The sequence below is a fragment of the Anguilla rostrata genome, chromosome 2 (genome assembly GCF_018555375.3).
Source record: "Anguilla rostrata isolate EN2019 chromosome 2, ASM1855537v3, whole genome shotgun sequence".
NCBI lineage: Eukaryota > Metazoa > Chordata > Actinopteri > Anguilliformes > Anguillidae > Anguilla > Anguilla rostrata.
In genome coordinates this window covers 9,925,630-9,948,144 of record NC_057934.1, presented here as the reverse complement: position 1 = coordinate 9,948,144, position 22,515 = coordinate 9,925,630, and the positions used below count along the sequence as shown (strand labels likewise).

The 22,515-nt window shown below is 38.9% G+C and overlaps 2 protein-coding genes across 2 annotated transcripts; both read right to left on the bottom strand.

Annotated features, from left to right (window-relative positions):
- Positions 1-1,766: 1,766 nt before the first annotated feature.
- Positions 1,767-13,361, bottom strand: ppa1a (inorganic pyrophosphatase 1a). Its single transcript, XM_064318982.1, has 11 exons — positions 13,138-13,361; positions 12,163-12,227; positions 7,454-7,507; positions 6,093-6,212; positions 5,723-5,809; positions 4,830-4,956; positions 4,444-4,571; positions 3,358-3,443; positions 2,884-2,953; positions 2,405-2,444; positions 1,767-2,219 (listed from the first exon to the last, which is right to left on the bottom strand). Exons 1-11 carry the CDS (start codon positions 13,196-13,198, stop codon positions 2,188-2,190), a joined length of 870 nt encoding a protein of 289 aa, XP_064175052.1. The 5' UTR covers positions 13,199-13,361; the 3' UTR covers positions 1,767-2,187.
- An 881-nt stretch (positions 13,362-14,242) lies between these two features.
- LOC135245686 (neuropeptide FF receptor 1-like) lies at positions 14,243-21,764 on the bottom strand. The gene is made up of 4 exons (XM_064318914.1): positions 21,291-21,764; positions 20,130-20,450; positions 19,446-19,545; positions 14,243-17,260 (listed from the first exon to the last, which is right to left on the bottom strand). Exons 1-4 carry the CDS (start codon positions 21,295-21,297, stop codon positions 16,468-16,470), a joined length of 1,221 nt encoding a protein of 406 aa, XP_064174984.1. The 5' UTR covers positions 21,298-21,764; the 3' UTR covers positions 14,243-16,467.
- Between the last annotated feature and the right edge of the window lie 751 nt (positions 21,765-22,515).

Below are 22,515 nucleotides of genomic sequence, written 5' to 3'. Positions count from 1 at the left end.
CACCTGCAAATGACAGCTCCAGCTTTCAAAATTTCCTTTCCAGGACACTTTCCTACATTAACACACCAGGCAGAAAACTCTGACACCAGCTGACATTTTAAATTACATAAATAAGTGACAGTTAGTTTGTAATTGAACGCGCTGGAACACAAATGTCTTGGCATTTCCCCGAAACATTTAGAATCGGCAGTGTATTAGAAAGGAAGCTATGATACTTGACTAGTTACAACTGCAGAAACAGAACAGAAAAATGCCTCACCCTGTCACGGATGTTCCAGTATACTTCTGTAGTCTGTTTTTAAGGTTTCATAACCCACAAGACCCCCTCAGCTACTGATCAAAGTAATGTTTCATCTAGAGTATAGCCAAAGCCTTGCCATCAGGCCACTGACACTGGTCCAGAATGCAGGTACTCACCAGTTGTTTCAACCAACCCAAATTCACACGTCACACCACTTCCTGCCTTGCTTCACTATCTTCTGGAAGACAGCAGCGTCCAATGCAAGTCACTTACACTGGCCATGTATACATGGGGGATTTATTGTGCCAGATTTAAATAAATAAATAGAATGAACAAGATCCACAATTATTTTTCAGAACTTATTAAAATAATTGGTTCAGAAATAAATGCAACTGATCCACAAATAAATGCAACTGATCCACAAATAAATGTGACTGATCTAAAAATAAATGCAGCTGTTCCACTACTAGCTGTTGTAGCTGGTTCACAAATGAAAATAATTGGTTCACAAATATGTTCTTGCACTTGCAAACAAATCTCTCCTGGAAAATGATTCGATGTGCATTTATGCATCCCCTGGCGCGTGTGGAATTGTTAGCTTTCATTTTCGGATTCTTGAGACAATCCTCACAGCAAAATGTGCAAATAGATCCAGAAATAGGTTTTAGGCTTTAATTTAGAAATAGTCCTGTAGTTATTACGAAGGGTGGGGTCTCCCCCGTATGAAAGGGGAACAACAATCAGATTAACTAATCTTAGGGATAACATCAGTTTCAAGGGTCAGATTACATATATACGTCAATGGCTCTGCTATGGCATTGGCTGTCAATTTCAGAAAAGCTGGATCGAGGTGATCACGCCAGCAGGATATTTTTGGATCTGAAACTTTCAGGGCTAGTTGTCTAACCATGTTAAACATGTTAGACATGTTCTTAGTTTCGGTAAAATAACCTTCTAAATGCTGAAACTGCACTCTGAAAATTGTGGCTGTGTCTTTGTTGAGTGTTGCTCCACTTCCTACTTCCTGTCTTTGTTCCTGTTGTGCTGAAGATGGAAGTTAGGTAATCTCTGACTAGGACTGGTTTACTGGTCTGTAATTCTCTCAGCAACATCTTTTTTTTACAGTTAAGCATGTATATTGAACCTATATTCTATCAGTGTATAATTCCACAACCTTGTTTATAATTTATTTAATAAGTTTATTTGATCTTAAATCTGATTCAGAGTATGTTTTGATCTTCATTCGTCGATTCCACAAAGTTACTGTCATAATGAATAAACTTAGGATTTTGTTACTTGTTCCCTTGGGTTGTCATTCAAATATGTAACCTGTAGGAAAAAATTAGGATTCAGTGGTCACACACAATCTGAATGTGTTCCCATTCACACAGTCCTTGTATGGCAGTGTATGCATGAAACAGCACAGTTGTAGAGAAAGGTTATTAAGACATTGTATGATTTTTAAAAAATCTGTGTCATTAGAAATGGAGAAAGAGGTTAATCAATACACAGAAAAAGAGAGTAGTCAAGTTCTTGATTTATTTGACAGTTTAAGATGGTCCACTCGGCAGTGAATTGCATATACAATAACATAATAACTGTTATGCAAATAAAAATCAGATGAATTTTCATTTGCCAATTTGAAACAACCTGACACTGGAAAATCCTACAGAGGTGTACTCGGACAAAAAAACAGGTGATAAATCACAGGAGACAAACGTTTCTTGTGGTAAATGTCACATATGACACTCTGTAGAGATATGCACAAATAAAGCTTAAATAAAGTGAGGCATTTTTCATGAGCTGCAATTATGATGTCTATCATTTATTATCCATATCCTAACTTAAGTGAGATCATGTACCATGCACCAAAAATATGACCGTTTCAAGTACACTTCCTAAGGAGAGATGGAGTTTGAGTCCACACCTCAGGTCTTCATGTATGGTTACTTTTTCTCATAGTAGTACCATTTGTCAGCTGAAAATAGAAACAGAAATTTAAACATATTTTTGGAACATCTGTACCTGAAACACTACCACAGGTAATGGTAAATTACCATGTCCTTTCATCAAAGAGAAACTAAAATTTTTCTATTAAATTATGAAACTTTAAATTTTTATTAATTCAACAGAATGCCATTTACTTTCTATGTTTCTACACACCTGTTGCTGGAATGGGATCTTCGTCATCAAAAGAGGGTGTCTATAAAAATAAAACAGAAAGTGAGAAGTTTGTCAACCAAACTTCTTTAAGAGCATATACTGAACATAGTGTTCATTCTGAAAACAAATTAAATCCTTGTTAGACATACCAAGCATATATAAATCTCTGCTACACCAATGGCATTTATGCTAAAAACACCTTGTCATTGATTTTCAAATGACCTACCCACAATTTTTTTAAATTAATATTAAGCGATACGTTATTCGCCATAATTACAGTGATACCATTCCTGAATAAGCCTGTATGGGAATATGAACAACTGTTGAAATAGTTATTATTTTGAATTAAGCATCAGATAATTAGTAAATACAGGCTGTGATCACATGACCACATTATTCTGAGATTTCAAAGGTAAGGTCTGTCACATCACACCAAGATGAATAATTATACCTACAGTGGACATGAAGAAATTACTTACTGCATCAACAGCAGCTTTAGCATCATCGTCTGAGCAGCAGAATGGGCTATCAGAGAGGCAGGTGTTCATACTGCATTAATAAAATGAAGAGTGCATAAATATCTTCACATATTCAATCAAGGCACATTGGCCCGTTTTGACAAAATCAATATTGGAAATTAATCATTCGACTAGTCCAAGTCCAACGTTACCGGCAGAAAGTCAGACCTGTGGAGGTCTACAGAAGTCATCTTTTTTTAGCATCTGAAATTATGTCCGAAATCAATAAACATTTCCGACTTGAAACGCAACCACAGCGCCAGGTCAGATTCTGCGAAGCCTTAGATCCTTAGATGCATTATGCACGATCAATTGCAGATGATAAAAGTTTGAGGAAATGCCAAACCTCACAGGGCATGTTACACATGAAAGGCACAGAAAAGAACTGAAGTCCTCGCAGGAAAGAGAGCATTACATACAGATTGCATGACTCACCGGTTCAGGTCCGCAGCATCAGTCTCTTGAGAGATAAGTGCTTTCCAAAAGCCATGGGTGCTCTTGATTACGTCAATGGCAAAGTCCTGCAGAGAAACAAAGCCCAAACTGTATTGTGCAAGTATGTTGACTTTTCGTCAACACAACGCAAAGAGAATAAATGTTAACGCATATGCCCTATGACTGTACCATTGCTTGGTTAGGAACAAATGCCATTATTATTATTATTATTATTATTATTATTATTATTATTATTAATAAACAGAACATACTGATATCCCAGGAAACAGGTCCATCACAGTAACAACATTAATTAAAAAAATTACAAAATAAATCTCAGTAACAATTTCAACTTGCCAGACATTTATATTTGTTTTTACTATAAATAGTACTTAATATACACAGAATGAAAAACTTGTACAATATGACGCCAACCAAAAATAAATGATACAATCAGTCATTCTTAAAATCTGGAACAACTCATTTAAGTCCGGCCACACACAGCAAATGCAAAACAGAGGTCTAACACTTCCAAGCCTTGAAAGTGATGAAACAACAAATTTAATTTAAACAAGAACAAAACAAATGGTTGACAATGGGAGTAATGTGGCCTTGGGGAAAAGCAATGGATGCTGCTTTGCTTCCATACATATTCCCTGGTAAAAATTTGTATGCAGGGGCATACATAGATTCATATCAAGAAATGAAAGTCCCTAATGGCTGACCGTAGCATAAGACTTACAAAAAGTAAACAGGCAGTAGCAGAGATGCACAACAAGCTTACACAACAAGTTTGTTACATACAACGTACTGAAAGATGCTAGTCAAAACATTTCTAAAAATGCTTTTCCTTTCTTATGTACAACACATACATTTTATGAGGTTTGTAATTCATTAGGATTATTCAAATTAGGATTATTTTACAACACTACAAATGACACATATAGTAGAGTGGTTGTGATTTGCTGGAACCTCACTGACAGGGGATGTGCGAGAACGAGCATCTTCTGATTTCAAGGCCTCCCTTTTAAGTGAAGCTTTTTTGCCAGTTGCCTTAACAACAGCACTTCGTGGTAAGTTCATTACCTTATCTTTGAACTCTCCGTTGAACGCAAACTGGTTTTCAGGTTTCCCATCAGGAACTTTGTACCGTTTAAACCAATCCACCGTGGCTTCCAGGTAGCCAGGCTTCAGGCGTCTCACATCGTCGATATCTGTGGGAATCAAGCGCACGTGCGCAGGTACACATAACTTTGGGCACAAACTTTCATTTACTTTTTTTTTTTTTTACCTTTATTTACCCAGGGTAGGTTCACTGAGCACGAATGCTCTTTTGCAGGAACGCCCTGCTTCACACTCATACACATTCACACCTGGGAGCTGCCCAGTACAACCACAATCCTCTATTGTTGGCCACTGAGCAGCTCCACATTCACCTTAGCCTGTTATTAACGTCAAAGAATTGCCCATACTGTCAAAGGCCTTGGCTTCAGGGTCTTCCACGTTGATTACGATGACTTTCCAATCAGTCTCGCCCTCATCGATCAGTGCCAGAGTGCCCAAAACCTTCACTTGAATAACTTCTCCACGTGAGCACACCTTAAGTGAAACAAAAAATACAAAAATCATTTGAATTGCACTTCACTTGCTCTAGATATATCCTTGAATATAAACTGAGCTGAGCCACACATTTAACTTTATTAATATTAATTAATAAAGTAATTAAATACACACCTTGATCGTTTTATTCCAGTTGCTTGTTGTCAGTTCCCACCCCCTCCGTTATTTTACCCAACTCCACCAGTTTTTTATTTTTATTTTTTGTTTACTCCACTTTACCTCTGGACATCCCTGGGGTGGTAACAATGATGCACCGGCACTCACCATTAGGGGTGTTCAAAGCCTTAAATTTCTAAACTAAATGTTGGAATATCCTTGAGCTTGCCACGCAATAACGGCTTTCTTAAAAGCCAAGGATGCCCTATACACCAAGACTTCAGTCCACTCTTTTGGATTGTTTTACTCTTGTTTAACCCTTGATATGCAAGGAATACTGATGAAAAGCTGATGAAAAGCTGAGCGTTTAACTGAAAAAACTTACGATCGCCATTGATAAAACCCAACCTATAAACATTAGGAAAGCGGGTCACTGAAAAGATAGCCGGTTACTGAAGAGGAGATACAGGATTTACTGTACATACATTTTATTAACCATAAATTAATAATCATTAATGATCATTTCCTTTAATGCTCAGTAGAATTTCAGTATTTTCATGATGAAGAGCTTAGTTCCAAACAAGCATACATTATAGAGCACAAAGGCATTATACTATATATTTGATAAAAATCAAAAATAGGGCACTACCTTGTTACCAATATCACAGATATCTATGGGGTCATTGTCCCCACAACAACCAGTGTCCCCATCTTTGTGGCACGGATCTTCCCATGTCTGCCAGGGAGAAATAGGCCAGTCAAAACAAAATGGAGCAGAAGCAGTCTCGGTTAAATGAACACTGAAAAGGATCAATGCGAGGATTAGAAACAGCCAAATTAATTAGATTTGCGTCCATGAGGACAAAATCGCTAATTATTATGAAAATAATCACAAGAACCCAGGCTGTGAGTTAATTTTTGAGCCTTAAGTATTCGATTAACCTTTAGAGCTGCGACCGTGGACCATGAACATCAAATTCCATTAAATAGGTGCCAAATCTGGCCCGGAAATGACCTGCCTGAGGAATCGCTCCATAGTTCCAGATGTAACCTTTGTGTGGAAACACATTAGCCACGTAGCGCAAACGGCCCTTTTTTACATCCTGTTTCAAAGGGTTTAGCGGGTCCTTGGTAGCAATCTGAAAGAGAGAACAACATTTATCCGACCCATCTTGTGGAAATAAGTAATGGAGAATGTGTAGTGCATTGGAAAATGGACGGTATTGCATTTGCAGGCAGAAGAGCATGCACCTGTGTATTTTTCTATACTTCTCAGAAATGACAGGCTGAGTTTAATTGGATTTCCAAGATGAGAACACAACCTTTCCATTTCAGTTCATGAGGCAGCAGTATGAAATAAAGAGCAAGAAACCTCAAAATGCCATCCACCATTTGATGTGAAAACCCACTTCACTTGAAAAGGGTAGACTCTCCCACATCATGCAGATGATAGTTTCCTACTGCAGGCAAAATTGATAATACAGGAACATCTTCAGGCAGTTTCCTTTATGGAAGAATTAATTTCCTCCAAACTACCAAATATACACTGGCACTTATCGCCATGGTAATGTTCAGTCGTGCCTAACATTTACGGAGTCGGGCTGAAGCTGCAACTTTCGGAATGGCTGCCATGTTGCGAAAACATTTCGAAAATTTTAACACCCGCTGGTCCAGCCCACAGGGAAAGAGAGACACACCTTTTTCAAAGTAACTTAATGTCACGCCATTCTAATTGTATAATAGGGTGCTGAGTCAAGCAGTTATATGGCAGAGCATGTGCTTGGACAGCCAATGCTCTGATGTTTATTCCAGTTTTACAGCGAGCTCTATCCAGTTTTCTCTTCTTCTTTCTGGGATTAGATAGCACCAGTGATGTAGGAACAAGTCATAACCTACTAGATCTATTGCCGAAACTCTTTCATTCTTTCACAGCACATCCAGCTTTCTTTCTCAGCGCATCTAGCTCCGTGTATCCTCATGTGAACGCGCCAAGGTCAGTCTCATTGTAGGCTGGTTCACAGCCAAATGTCAGAGACAGGGCGGATCACATTTCAAACCACTTGGTTTTGAAAACAAGAACTTGGGCCGAACCCCTGGATTTTTAAATACAGAATTTGAGAGTATAAACACACAGTGTATGGTACTGGAGTTCTCCAACAGCAGCTCTATGATTGCTACCAATTAAGCATGACTGTTCCCTGATATCTTTAAAAAAGTAACCTATTGCAGCTTTAATTAGACACAGAAAGCTAATTAAGAAGCCCGTCTACTGCGTAAGACACCCACAACCAAACATTATGAGAATTGCAGCACTTATATGTATATGAGTGTGTGCAGGTCCACAAGTCCTTTGCGCTGCTAATATTTAGATACATCTCACCTCCATCTTGGCATTTGTCCACCTGGGAACTTCAATCACAGCATGGAAGACATTCTGAATGGGGAAAAAATGTAAACAAGTTATCTAAAATTCAAAATCTAAATAATTAAGGTATGAACAAATATACATTATTGCCATGTGGATAAACTATTATGAATAGTTCACATCTCAGTTACATTTAAGTTTTTGAAAAAAAAAACATTTTCCCAAATGGAAACACATTTTAAAAAACTAAATGGAATTATAAAGGGCATCTGTTTTCCTGCAAGACTCTTCAGATTTGCCGGTAGCCTGCAGCTGCATGGCATTAATTTAATCTGAGCTGAGTCTGACTGTTTCTACCTCAAAAGTTTAGCCTAACAAATAGTTCAAATTTGAGTTTTTCCACATCCCTGTGGCTACAACTTGAGTTAATGAGTTTTAGGGTTTTAAATTTCCAGGGGATGTTGTTCTGCTTTAATTACCATATATTTTTTCTTATTAAACAGGCAGGACTGTGTGTGTGTGAGTAGCCTATAATTAGATTGTTTTGCGATACGTTCTAAAATATAACAATCCAGGGTCCTTTTTTAAGCTTGGTCGAGCATTTCAAGCAGTGCTCACATAATTTAAATTTGTGGCATGAGCAAAGAACCCAAATCCAAACCACTAAAAACAATATGGCCAAGATTCAAATAAACTATTAGCCAGCATGCTAACAGAAACACTGGCTATTGGCACAGCACCAGATTACAATAGTACTGTATTATGAAAGAGAAAATATGAAATTACTGTCTTTTGAAACCTAATGTATCAAAAGACCAATTAGAGTTTTATCAAGTCTACCATCTAACACTACAGAATGCTTTGCTAAATAAACAATATAAAGCACATACTCCATCTCAGAGCATAACTTTATTTTCTAAAAACCTGAAAGTATACAAAGGAAACACTTCATATTTGGTACTGCTGCAGGAGCTATCAAAGTCAAGAAGACTCATACACATTTACTTCACTCCTCAAAGAACACAGAACCAGGAATTGGAAATTCATCTTTCATATTAGCCATAGAGTGTGTAGGTCAATGGTCCAATTTCAATATATTGTTTCGAATCAACAAAGAGGATGTTTATTTATAGAACTAAAATACATGCATTGTCAACAAGGAATATTCATGCCACATCATACGTCATGAAACGTATATAAAATTAATTATCATACACAGTTTTTGACACGCACAACTCTTTTTTCCAGCAGTGTGTATACTCAAGATCTTACCATGGAAGTATAACATGAATTCATTAATCCACTGTAATGGTAATTAATCCACTGTAATGGTAAGAGCAATGCGACCTTTTCACATGTGTTTGTAATGCCAAAATAGCCAATGAGCTTCTTGCATTAAGGCATGGAACTACTGAACACGTTTTTTCCTATTATGTCATCATGATTAGTTAATTCTTTGGGTTTCTTCGTGAATAATCCTGTTACAACCATTGAATCATTGATGAACTTGGAATTTTTAGAATCAACAACGCCCACTCCAACATATTTGATTAGCGGCAGTCGGATGAGTCAGTTCTTTTGTGCTTCCGTAGAGCGTGGGGCATTCACAGCCAGCTACTTCCTACATGGCAAAATGCTGCAGCGAACATCAGTGATAGCCAATGATCTCTGAGACTGTGTCACATTTAGCCAAGACAGAGGCATAATCGTGCTTCTCAGCCTTCGTGTTTGTTTTCACACCCTGCCTAGAGCTCAGTCCCTACTGCATGGGTAGCAGTGTAGCATAACGGCTAGGGAACTCGGCTTGTTGTAACTCAAAGGTTGTTGTTTATATTCCCAGCTGGAGTGCAGCCATTGTACCCTTGAGAAAGGTACTTATGCTGAACCACTTAAATAAAAATCTGTCCGTGTAAACGTATTGTATGCAAAATGATATCTGTGCAAGTTGCTCTGGATAAGAGCGTCTGCTTAAAGCTGAAATGTAACATATTTTGGGTTTGGAATCTCTCTATAGAACATAATGTGGACTTTCCCCATCATCCCTCTTTAGTGCTCATTCTTTTTTGATTATTGAGTTTAGTGATGTTCTCTATAGGGGAGGTCCTTGCATAAGCCCTCTTGGGTTTTTTAACCTCTCTTGCATGTATTCTAGAAATCACTGCATGGTTCGACTAAGGATGAATCTATAACTGTGCAAAAAAAAAAAGAATTTTTTTTATGTCTGTACATATGATACAATACGATACGATACAACTTTATTGTCAGTTTGCACTGAAATTCATTTTGAATCCTTAAGCAACTAAACTTGTAGATGTTTCTCCAAACATTACATCATCTGTTCCCCTTTTTACTTTTCACTGTCTTTTTTTCTCTATATTGAATCTGCGGCAGTAACATTCTCTAGGCAACCACTTTTGATCATTTATTTTAAAGGTGATGTTTCAGTTATTCGTTTCACATTTAGATAACTGCCTATTACCTCAGATGTACAAGGCCTTAATGAAGTATGTGAGACAATCAATGGGCAAATCAGAGGCATTAGCATTTCCGAGACGCATACGAACATGAGAATACCACAGTGCTACAGTGATTTCATGTCACACTGAACTGATAGTGATTGCAATCAAAGAAATTCATTTTTACGGCATTAGGCGAGCAGGTCTTCAATATTCAATCAGATATTCAATCAGCGCGGTGATATTTGGGTGACTCCAAAAAATACTGATTCAGTGCTTCCTTATGCTTACACAGGCAATCAGGTTAAAAACATACGTCAGGAAAAGTGTGGCAGATGCTCACATTACTAACATCAGAATTAATGAAACCGAGTGCACACATTGCAAATCTTCACAACAAAAAGTAATTCTAGAGAACCGTGTGTGGTGATATTGTGGCGGTTAATGGAGTTACCATCTTCACAATGCAAATCGCAAACACTTCTACAGTTTTAAAAGAATTCCATTCAGTGCATCATTACCTACTACCTTCATTACTTATCACCTGAGTACATTACCTACCGCTACCAAAGCAATCTAACAGCATCAAAAAAAAAAAAGATTATAGGGAGAACCACTAGCACTATCGACAAGGACGACAAGAGAATATTAATTAAAATTATTCCCTACCCCTCACACACCGTTTACCAAGACTGCTGCAAATGACTGCACATGTTGAGTCAAAAAAAGTTGTTGATTTCACAGGGTAGTTACTATAATTACTATAAAATATAGTACACTCTAAAATAATTAAATGTGTACAGCTGCAAAATACATGTTTAATCACTGTGATCGCTATTGACAGTTTGCCTTGAGCATTTGGTGCTCAGGGCAATGGAGAATTCAGACAGTTGTCACATTCAGAACCAGAACATGTTCGGAATTCAGAACCATGGGCCAAGACCCTGACATAAGGAAGCACTGTAGGAATGCAGTGTTTTCCGTGGTTCCAGGTACTCTTCCCATAACACTGCAGAATGTGGGAGTTCATAGATTTTTATTATTTATTATTAGTTTCTCTCCCTTCCCCCCCTCCCTGCCCAATTAGTTTCCTCCTCACGTGTGGGGCGGCTCAGGTGCAAAACATGTTATTATCCATTTCATATATGCTTTTCTGCGTACACGGTTCATTATCATACGGCTAACGTCAGTATGCTTGCGAGACAGTGTCTCTTTCCTGCTCTCCACAGCCACGTGTTTGCAGTTCTAGGGGAAAACCCTATTCCAGGTCTGGGGTCAGATTGGCCTCCCAAGACCTGGACGTCCAGGCCTAAATAATGAGCGACCCCGGCTCCATGCCTCTGGGAATGAACTATGATGTCAGAGGCTGCAGCGTGGCATTGGCTGTAACACACCCCAAGGACATTTCAGGAGTATATATATGGAGGTCCTGGGACCTTGCACTCTTGGAATAACCTCCGCGTATGCCTGTCCCCTGCTGCAGTTTGTATTAAATATGATTATTACCTTCGGCTGCTGACGTCCGTCTATTCCCTGGAATTCCCCACAATGGGGAATTTCATCACAACTAACAAGCCATGCAGCCTTGGTGCTCTTTCAGTATACAGACAGGAACCTCTTCGTCTCGCCTTATATGTACAAAACACGACGCAAAAATCACCTAATCTAATTGCCTAATTGGGTCAGTTATTGCTTGGTTACCTTTCAACATTAAGTGTGGCACCGAGTGAAGGAAAATATCACCCATTTGTCAGCTTCACATCTAGGATTTAAATAAAAGATTTAGGTAAAAGTTCTCCGTGTACGCGTCTCTAACATATCATATTCAAAGACAGGAAATGCCCTTTCTTAATAAGATTGTGACCATATACCAGTTGATTGTTATTATAACTGACAAATGATCAACATGTATATCTATACTATAACATTGCTATAGTTGGAATGCCTGTTGATTATCAAATATAGTGCAACCTTTATAACTTTGTAACATTGCAGAGGAGTAGGAGGGTGTGTGTAAGTCTGTAAGTGTTAGAACCACTTACAGTGATGTTTTGTTACAGAGCACTCATACAGCAGCACATATGCTGTAGTTGAACAACCTGAGTCAACAAGCAATGGTATAATTGTAGGCAAAGTGGAAAAATCTTTCAAAAAAAGGCCACGCTTTTCAATTTCTATGAAAATGGAAGCCTGGTGATGGCTGAATCAAAATTGTGGGAGAGAAAGATGGGAGACTCAATTTTGAAAAACAAGTATGGCAGGCATTACCTCAGATTCATCTGCATATATTGGTATGTCATGGAATGGTGAAATATACCTTCCTTCTGAATTTTCTGTAGAGACAAGATAAATAAAATTACAGTTGCATAACTTGCTTTGTTGTGTTATGTATACAAACAAAAGCAAACAGACTGCCATAGCATCCCACTGTACAGTAACACCGTTTTCACTCCATCAACGGAACATCATGGGCTACAAAGTAGTCAAGTCACAGAGCTAATGGGGTAACGTTTTACATTCTACATCAACCGCAATGTGATAAGGAAAAGCATGTCCTCACAACCTTACTCAGGTCAGTGTACTGAAGGTATTCAGGAATATACATTTTGATTTATGTTATAGCCTACTGCCAAGTAGTGTTGCTACCTGCAATAAGCCAAATTACACTGACAAAATCAGGATGTGGACGGTCCATCTTCCTGTACAGGTAGGCCACTTCCAACAATTCATCAGAGTGCGTTTGAGTTTCAAGTCAGAGTAAATAAACACGCTGAAAACATATTGGGCGGTAGCCTAATACTACCATTACAATTACCTAGTTGATAAGAAGTAGCCTAAACATTTTTTTAAGAACTCTAATTTATCAAAGCGTGTGAGCGTTAGTTGTTAAGACTACTATTTCCGTTGAGCTAACACGCTAAGTCGAAGGTCTGCCTTGTATACTTTAAGTTAATTTTAAGTAGCTGAATGCTTTCCGTCAAATGACACGCAAATCATTGGCATAGCTGTCAAGGTTGTCTTTATGGAAGGCAGGCGGCCTATCCCTGTCAAGTGAAGGTAACGCAGTGAATGACTAGGGCTGACAGGACTTCCCAATTTGACAATCCCCACTGCTAAATAACATCTTTCTGTTCTTAATTCTAAAAAAAGAATACACCGGTGGTATACCGTATTTTTATGTGCAGTGCATGGATATAATGAAGCTGGACTTGACGGAAGAAAAAGTGAAACCGTTGCACTTACTGAAGAACACTCTGTAGTCCTGTGTATTGCTCTTTCCTCTCTCTTCGATTGTGAAACTCATATTGATTCCGCGCTACAATCGGTATCTTGGAGCTGGAGCTGTGGTTCTTTTTAGCGCCGTTTGTTTGTGCCCCAGCCTAGCAACGTTTGACTACCTACCTTCCACTTCCCTATCCCACACCAGTGACCTGACAAATCAGTCCTACCGATTTAAATCCCAAAGCAACATCTTAAAGTACAAGCTCCTCCCCAGACTGTCAGTAGCCACGTAAAGTGAGATTACACTATTTGGTTTAGGGATGGGTAACTTACATCAGGTCTCAGATATGAATCCAAGATTTAAGGCAAATAAAATCACTGCACTGTAAACAGTAATTAGGACTGAATTACGTTCACATTTAAATAGGCTAGTCGATCGTCTGTAGACTTTAAAACGGGTGCGTTCAGTGGGTTCCTATTAATTAAGTATAAATTCCGGCAGAATATCATTGGCTGTTCAAATTTGTTACAAACTGGGTTTGTGTTTTTTTAGTCTCACCTGGAAACAACGTGTAGAATAGTCTTCGTCTGCAGAATTTTTTGAGCTGTTCGTATCTTGAATCAAACTGCGGAATCTTTCGGGGTTTTTTTTTCCAACTGTGGACGTACCGTGGTAACAGTCAAAAACAGATGGAGCTGACTGTGTTAGTGATAAACCAATTAAGGTCAGGTTTAAGTGTCTTGCCCATGTTTCCCCGCTTGAATGCTAAAGGAATCGTTTGATAAGGTACTTACGTTTCTACTTTAGACACAGTAAAAAATAGGAGTCAGACAATCACACGTTGTTTATGGATTATTTAATATTGACCAGTGCATATGCCTATACCTTTGCGTAGGCCTATATATGTGCATTGGTAAATCATTGTTTGATATATAACTTAAATTAGTTAGACAAACAATGAAGAGCAGTCATATAACTGTCCATTCGTTTATTGAATTTATATGTAACTTGGTTAGAACGGTTGTATAATTATTTTCCACATAATAAAAGATTTTTTATCAATATTGAAAGGACCAGCACATGTAACAAGTGTTCTTGGAAACATAAATAAACAACATACCGCTGTAGGTTGACAGAAATATATATTTTGAGTAGACATTGACAATGGCTTAACAAAATAGTAACAAACATTTCACAGTTACTGGCAATAAGCATATGATCAGTTTTCAAAGGAGAAAGGATTGGGGCATGTAACTTCTTAGGAGAGCAGCAGATGCATTACGTTAGTCTGATGACTTAAAGCTAAGATAAACTTAATAAAGACAAGCTGTTACCCTGCCCCCTACAGTACACAGACTAGCTGTCTGCAATCGCAAAACCTTTCATAATAATTAATTCTGGTAAATGCAAATATTCAGGACTAAAAGCATGTCTTGTAGATTTCCATATTTATGTTATTTCACTTTTGTACAAGCTACTGTCAGAAAATTTAAGCTGTACACGATCGACTGCACTCAAGCATTTGCAGCCGGGTGACTGCAGCTGAAACCATAATTGCATCATTGTGGCCCCAACGGTCATTGTGTCTGCATGCATGAACAGGCCTTCATAGTACAAACCAACACTTCCTGCATTGTACGCAACCCTCAGCTGATGTCAACATCCAACCACAGTGCAAGCAGAGGAAGAAGTAATGATACATTGAGAAGCAATTACAACATCAAGAAAGAACAGAGTCATCACAAAATGATGGATTTTCAAAGATTATGCTGAAAAGAGGTCTGAGAGAGCAGTTCCTGCATCCATTGTGTGAGGTCATTGATGATGTAGGGGAAGAGCGGTGCTGTATTCCTACTGCCAGAATGTTAATACAGTTTCAAGTAAAGTGCAGTCAGTGCTCAAAACAGTAATTTTTTGAGCTAGCTAGCTAGCTACACAACTTATTTGTCAGTTAAAAAGAGTCACAGCATTGACAAATTAAGTTATTTAAGTCAGTATTCAGCATCTAAATTCATATATATATATATATATATATGTATATATGAATTTAGATAAGGAAACAACAGTGCTGGCAGTATATGAAATTGTTCATAACATTTATCTATTGTCATCTTAGCCTTTTCACCAGAATAAAAAGCCAACACTAATAAACCATAGTTAAAATGACTTATTTAGTCTGAGAATGGCTCACTTGTTACAAGAAACTGAGAGAGAAAATGATTAAATGTAATTAATTCATTAAGCTGATTCATAACATAATACTGCTTCCTCGGTGTAATTTTGTAGTTCAGCATTTCAACAACATCTTAAAGACACAGGAAATTGAGGCAAGTGAAACATGAAAATAGCAAACACACTGAGTTTCAAGATACGTTTAAGAAGACAGAAGCATTGTACTGACATGCTGACTTGCTGTATCGATGCAGACAAAGACCCACACGTGTGTATATATAATTATTCAAGTATATGATGATTAGAGTTGACGATTGAAAGACAATGACAATTCATACCATGAACAGAAATGACTACTTTCCATATTAAACCAAAGTATAGTTCTTCTCAACAACATCATTGTGAGTAATTTGTCTAACGTGGAGAAGTGAAGCAGGGCATTACATGCATCTACTCTGGGTGTTTGTCTTATGATCTGCAGATATTTATGGGTGAATTTTTTCCCTTAAAGGGACGGTTCTCTTTCTGGTGTTTTTGATAATATTTCCGTTTTAGTGCATAGATGACAGTTTTTGTCTGTGATGAAGGATACTTTAGATATTTACAGTAGTTTATGACCTGTCAGCTTTGCAGTGGAATTAATATTATTAATATATTTTACCATATAGTGTCAGTGGTCACAATAACGCAGGATTGCCAAAACGCAAGAAAATAAAATACACTGCATTCTGTAAATGTAGAAATTCCAGAGTCTTTTTTCAAAAGATTACAAGTGATGGCTCAGACTTGAACCACAACAAAATAATGACTCCTGTTTTTCTGAGCAAATAGTTTTTTGGTGTTTGACATTTGTGTTGTTTATTGGTCATACTATTCACACAGCCATTGGTAGCATTTCGAGACTCAAAGAGAAAGCAATTCATTTGAATGAAAAGTCGAAAACTGGATGCCATGAGCTAGCTTGCTCAACTTGAGTAAATTAAAGCAGAAATCGCTCCCAGGGTTTTTTAATTATTAGCCCATGTGGCAAAAATTTGTTTTGATCAGAATGGCAAAGCATTATTTGTAGCCTACTTCATTTCACTCAAAGTAAGACAAGTTTAGCTTTAGAATTACAATTCACATTTTCTCTCCATCGCAACCTTGCCACAGGATGGATAGATAATTAATTACGTTTTCTAATCAAGGTCTTCCAGCACGAGCTCATTTTGTTTTTTTCCACCGTGTATACCTTTCCGCTTCCTGTTTTCGTGACTGCCAGATTTGTGAGGCTGGACCTCCACAAAAACACGGTTATGCGTCCTCCTCTTTGACGCTCTGCGATGGCTCCGCATCTTCAGGAAGCAGAGCTGGAACCTGAAGGCCGCCTGGAACCCGCGCCTGAAGTTCTCGTTGAAGTAGCCAAAGATGAAGGGGTTGACGCTGCTGTTGAAGAAGGCCAGCCAGTGGGCGAAAGGGAAGATGTAGACCGTCACCAGGTTGAGCTGGCTGGCGGTCAGGTTGCTGTAGTCCGTCAGGAGCATCAGGGTCCACAGGGGCAGCCAGGTGACCGTGAACAGCAGCGCCAAAAAAATCAGCATGTTGATGACCCTGATCTTCTTCCTGGAGACCCTGTGTCTGTCGTCGTCGGCGTGGACGTCCCCGACGGAGGCGGCAGACCTGAAGAGCTTGAGGGCGATGCAGGCGTACGTGATGATGATGAGGGTGACCGGCGCGAGATAGATGTGGGAGAAGAGCACCGTGGTGTAGATCTTTCGCATCTCCTTCTCGGGCCAGGCCTCCCAGCAGGTGTAGAGCGGATAGGTGTTGTTCTGACTGTCCACCATGAAGTGGCACTCATCCCTGGAGACGGTCAGTATCACTGCAGATGGACACATGATGATGACAGCCAGGGTCCAGATAAACGCAATGGTGACAGAGGCTTGTTTTTGGGTGAGCTTCTGCTGAAATGGGTAGATGATACACCGAAACCTGGAATACAAGAAGGAGAGATGTTTATTCCACCTCGGGGGTTGGGGGGGGGTGTTCATTGGTGCTATGCATCATTCTTCACTTATGAATTTTCAGGAATACTGTTTATTTAATTCAGGACAGCAGGTCTGAAGAACATTGTTGTATTTTATTTTTCTTACAGAGGATGAGATGTGAAACCCAAATTCCTGACTCACTGTGATAATTAAAGATCCCATGGCACTTACTGTAAATAGTACTGGATTCCCTAGGGTCCTGGCAACATTCCAAACCTGGATCCCTCAACCAGCCGCCTAATCATATCCCACTTTAATTGGTTCCGTCGTTTCCTCCCACTGTACAGCAGCTAATGTATGCTGCTGTCCTTCACGCTGGTGGGTGCTAAACATTGTTAGCAGTTGTGGTGACTTCCCCCTTTACTCTTAAAGGGTGCAGTTCATTAACAATAAAATAACGTTATATTTCCACTTGCCTGCCGTGCCGTCTATCCATCCAAATAGTTTCTCCGTGATTTGACAAGTTATTCTAAATATCTGCTGCAACTCATCCTGATTCAACAGACCTCAACGGTGCCAATCTTTGTGGCGCTCAAAGTGCCAGAAATTTCCATTCGAAAAGCTCAACAGCAATACTTTCCAAATATAATGACACGGTTACTCACGAACATCGACAGACTTTGTGGGGTTTCATCAAACACTGCTTTCTACAGAATTATACCAAATGTGTATACCCATGCAACCGCTCAAACAAGGCACAGCGGTATTCTGGGGCGCAGTGTCGACATCGTTAAGACGAAGAATGTTTTCAAAACAATGTTGACACTGTACCCCAGAATACTGGCGTGCTTCGGTTGAGCGTTGCACTGATATTCAGTAGGCTACAGTTAGCGTACTTCGGTAGAAAACAGCTTTTGATGAAAATGCACAACATGGTCTGTTGATGTTTGTGAGTAACCGTGTCATTATATTTGGAAAGAAACATTGCTGTTGCGCTTTTCGAATGTAAATGTTTTGGCAATTTGAGCGCCGGCACCATTGAGGTCCGTTGTATCAGAGTGAGCTGCAGCAAATATTTAGAAAACTCATGAAATCTCAGCGAAACTGTCTGGCTGGAGAGATAACTCTGCGCACGTGTAAATATTGTTTTATTTTACTTTTTGGGGTTAACTGCCCTTTAGGTGCTTTGAGATAATGAGATAAAGAGCACTACATAAATGCAATCCTTTATTGTTATTACTGTAAACAGTAGCACCAATGAAATCCCCTCATAATTTCAGATAAGATTAAAATGTTGATTGTATGCCCCAAAAAGCTATTTAGATTTTGGTATTGTTGCATCAAGTATGGATGTGAAAAACATTGATGTTACTGTTGACCAGGATGCAACTATTGACACACACATAAAAAATATCCAGAGTGGCTTTCAGTTATGGAACTTAGCACAAATTAGGTACCTCCTTTAATTAGGGGATGCAGAGAAACTGATTAATGCATTTGTCATGGCTAAGCTAGTTTACTGCAATGCCCTGCTATCTGACCACCTTAATAAGAGCCTGTAGTCATAGAGTATTGTGGGGAAGCATCCTTTCCTGATTGTCACCCGTGAACTGCTGTAACCCCACTTTTCCTGGACTGACTCTTGATCAGTGGGTAGGGCTGTTTCCCTCTCATGACTGCATACTGTATGTGCTCAAGCTCTGTCCTTTTAGTTATGCAGCTATAGAATACTACTGGATGGGCCACTTGTTGGCATAATACCCAATTGGTGTCAGTGTCGCTATGTACTGCACTTCCCTAACTGCCTGCTCTAAATTTTTTCTCCCAATACCGGGGGCGGGGCATGTGGCCCGAATGCTGTTGTCTGGCGCCGCCCACTGCTGCCACCTGGCCTCACCCACTGTCCCAGCTGCCACCTCAGGGCTGCCACCTAGCTGCTGATATATTGCTTAACATGAACAATGACTGATTTAAACCCACAACCCTGTGCTGGCCCAACCCACCACAAGGTTTTTTTTTTCCAATCTGTCTAATCAAGGGGGTTTTCCCCTTGCCACCATTGCCTTAGGTTTGCTCTTGTGGGGGTTTAGGCCAGGGTCCATTGTAAAGTGTATAGTGATAGATGTTTGTGAAATGCCCTATGCACATAAATTTTATTCGATTTATTGTAAATAGGGAGAACAAAGAACCTTTCCACTGCAATGGCCACAAGGGTGAAGACAGATGCTGACACCGATGCTCCTTGTATTAGGCCACTCATCTTGCAAATAAATATATCAAACGGCCATCCTGTAAATCCAGAAGAGAAATATATTCCACAATGCCATCATAAAACATACTTAGCACACTGCTCTTCAGGTAGTTTCTAAGGTAACTGAATTACTTAATACAAGGTAAAGTACATTACACATACATTGTAACATTCCATAGGTGCTCTAAGTCAAAGGGAAAAACAATTTCTTTTGATTGTATTAGAATGATATTTCTGAGATGTGTGCAAAGGCCACTATACATTTTACAACAATGCCTCTACTGTACCGGTAGTACAGCACCGGACTGTGCAAGTGGCGCAGATGATGCCGGCAAGATCACAGGCATCCAAATTGCCAGAAGGATTGCTATTTAGAGGAATGGGATACGCTGCTCACTGAATCCTCTATCTCTGGTAGATGCTATTGCTCATGTTGTGGTCCCTTCATTCTAGACACCATCGGTGCTGGTTAAATAAGACTCGATCCTTACTGTAGAGGCAACAGGGTGCTAAGCCCAAGTCCGTTCGCAGCACCACTGGGGTGCTCCTTTCATTTGTGACAATGTTGTGTTGCAATACAGTTTTTGTTTACTTCAACACACATCCTTTTTTTTTTACCTACCTGTTATTAAATTGTCCATAAGGGTAATAGGCAAGCAAAATATGCCTACAAGGAGATCACTTATGGCCAGATTTAGAATGAAAATGTTAGTGACAGTCCTCATCTGTTTGTTCTTTAATAAAATGAAGCAAACAACTATGTTACCAGTCATGCACAAAAAGAAAATCAAGATGTAGGCAAAGATAAATATAATTGCGACAGGGAGAGAGTGTTGGTAGTATGTGGAGAAAGTGTAATTGTTCATGTCCTGCAGGGTTGAACCGTAGTGTCCTTTTTTCCAGTCCAATGAGCTCATGTTGGGAGATGGAAAAACAGATGACCCTACAACAATGAGAAAGGAAAAAGCATAAGCCTGCATCTTTATTTTCAGTTTTACGGCACTCAACTATTTTCCCTTGAGCTGTCGATTAAAGCTTGTCGATGGTCTTTACAGAGATTGACACTATCTAATTAGCATGTTTAGAAATCACAAAATCTGCAAATGGGACTTTCAGACACAGGAAAGAAATAAGAAATCAGCTAATTTTGTTGAGAATGAAACATCCTTTACCCAAGACCTGTAATTACACAAAGAACCTTCTTTTTGTACAAATGTTTTAGCAGGATATTTAAAAACTCTCAGAATCAGTTGTGGAACATTACACATGACAACATACTGTCCACTGTTCCTCCGCACCTTATTTCTCCCCGATATTGCTTGGAATGGAGTCTGATGTGGAAAGGTCAGAGGACTAATCAGTGCAATAAACTGTAGGTTTGTGAAAATCTGCAGCTTCGCACAAAAATCCCATTTGCCAAATAAAAGGCTGAAGACGTAATGAGTAATACGAAGATTTTACACCACCTGTAGACAGCTGAAAGCCTCTCTACCTCAGCTGCACAAAATACATGGAACATGTGGACTGTCGTATGCATATTGCACATGTAAACACATTTTAACAATTGCATTATTGTATTGACTCGCGAACTACCATTACACTACATCAACTTCTTATTACCAAAAGTAAACAACCACGTATCGCATATTGCTACATTAAATTAAAAGTAATATGCCACATTATATAACTTGTACATGCACGCCCATTTTTACAGATGCGAAATTAATAGAACATGTTGTAGACAAATAATAGTATTATTTAAAATAAAACAAGTAATTCTTACCTTGCATATTTCAAAAATATCTGATGTGCTGGCCTGAAGATGACAGATAAAATTTTTTAAAATCCTGTTTCTTCTTAAAATATATATTCTCAACAGTCTCAAGAAGGTATCATAAAATACAGAAAAAGTAGCATAGGCTGATGTCATTTGAAACCTTGACATAGTAATTTTCAAGTACGAAATAAGGGAAATATATATTTCTCATTGCGTCTATCTATGTCAATCCATGTCATTGCGTCAGCTCAATATGAACGAAATCATGCATTTTACTGATGTGCTTGTACAAAAATATGAAAATATCAGCAGTCCACTTTCTACCTTCTTTCGCGATCAGATGTACCGGGAGTTTGAGCACAGCTTTTTAAAAATGCTACGTCTAGAGCAGAGCCCCTCCCCTCGACTACTTCAGTTGCAAATCAGACAAGGGGGATACAGAGTAGTCTCAAGAAATTTCCACGCCCTGTCAGCCCTGATACTGATCAACATAAGTGCTATTTAACTTTTCGTAGATTTACAGGCGCTTTCATATTCAAGTTGGGTTTTTGTAATGTCGGTTAATTTGCGTTACCCTGTATTGTTCGGTTACAAAAGAGCTTATAATCAGTTCTTCCAGCCTGATTTCAAATTGGCTAAGGGTCCTGTTTGCCAATTTGACGCATTCCGCTCAAGAATCCCCAAAAGGTCAGGCCGCCAGCTATCTTTCAACAAAACTTATGTCTTTATACAACGACGTTTATATACAGACTATGACACACCCTGGAAAAAAATCCATCCAGGCAATATGTGTGATTGATTGTTTATACTCAATATCATCTACAAAATTCTCAACAGTTTCTTCCAATGATTGGAGTTGATGCATTTTCTTTCCACGTTTTGCTCATTTGGCAAATGCAACAACAACAGTAGTAACAATAATAATGATTCCACAAATTCCTCTTATCATACAAAAAACTCATAATAGCAGATGGGTCACTGAATGGAAGCAACACTGTAAATTTTAAGTAACGTAGCATTTAATGCTGTCCAAATGAGGCAGGGTCTGGAAGAGCTATGGGCCAATAGTTTAATTTCCTCAGGGGAAAAAAGCACTGTTCATAGTACTTTCAAGTACTACAGTCTAAGTCACCGTACATGTCAGCCATTTGAGTAATTAACCCTCCTGTTATGTTGCGGGTCAAATTGACCCTTTTTAAAGTTTGAAAATCTAGGAAAAATACTTAAAATT

Bases quoted from the DNA above. Each gene is read 5' to 3' on its own strand.
- ppa1a (XM_064318982.1), bottom strand. From the start codon at position 13,198: ATGAGTTTCACAATCGAAGAGAGAGGAAAGAGCAATACACAGGACTAC. The intron at 12,228-13,137 runs GTAAGTGCAACG...TTGTCTCTACAG, and splicing joins GGACTACAGAGTGTTCTTCA to AAAATTCAGAAGGAAGGTAT. The intron at 7,508-12,162 runs GTAATGCCTGCC...TTCCCCATTCAG, and splicing joins TATATGCAGATGAATCTGAG to AATGTCTTCCATGCTGTGAT.
- LOC135245686 (XM_064318914.1), bottom strand. The intron at 19,546-20,129 runs GTAGGTAAAAAA...CTGGATTTACAG, and splicing joins TATGGACAATTTAATAACAG to GATGGCCGTTTGATATATTT. The intron at 17,261-19,445 runs GTTCTTTGTTCT...CTTGTATTCCAG, and splicing joins GTGGCCATTGCAGTGGAAAG to GTTTCGGTGTATCATCTACC.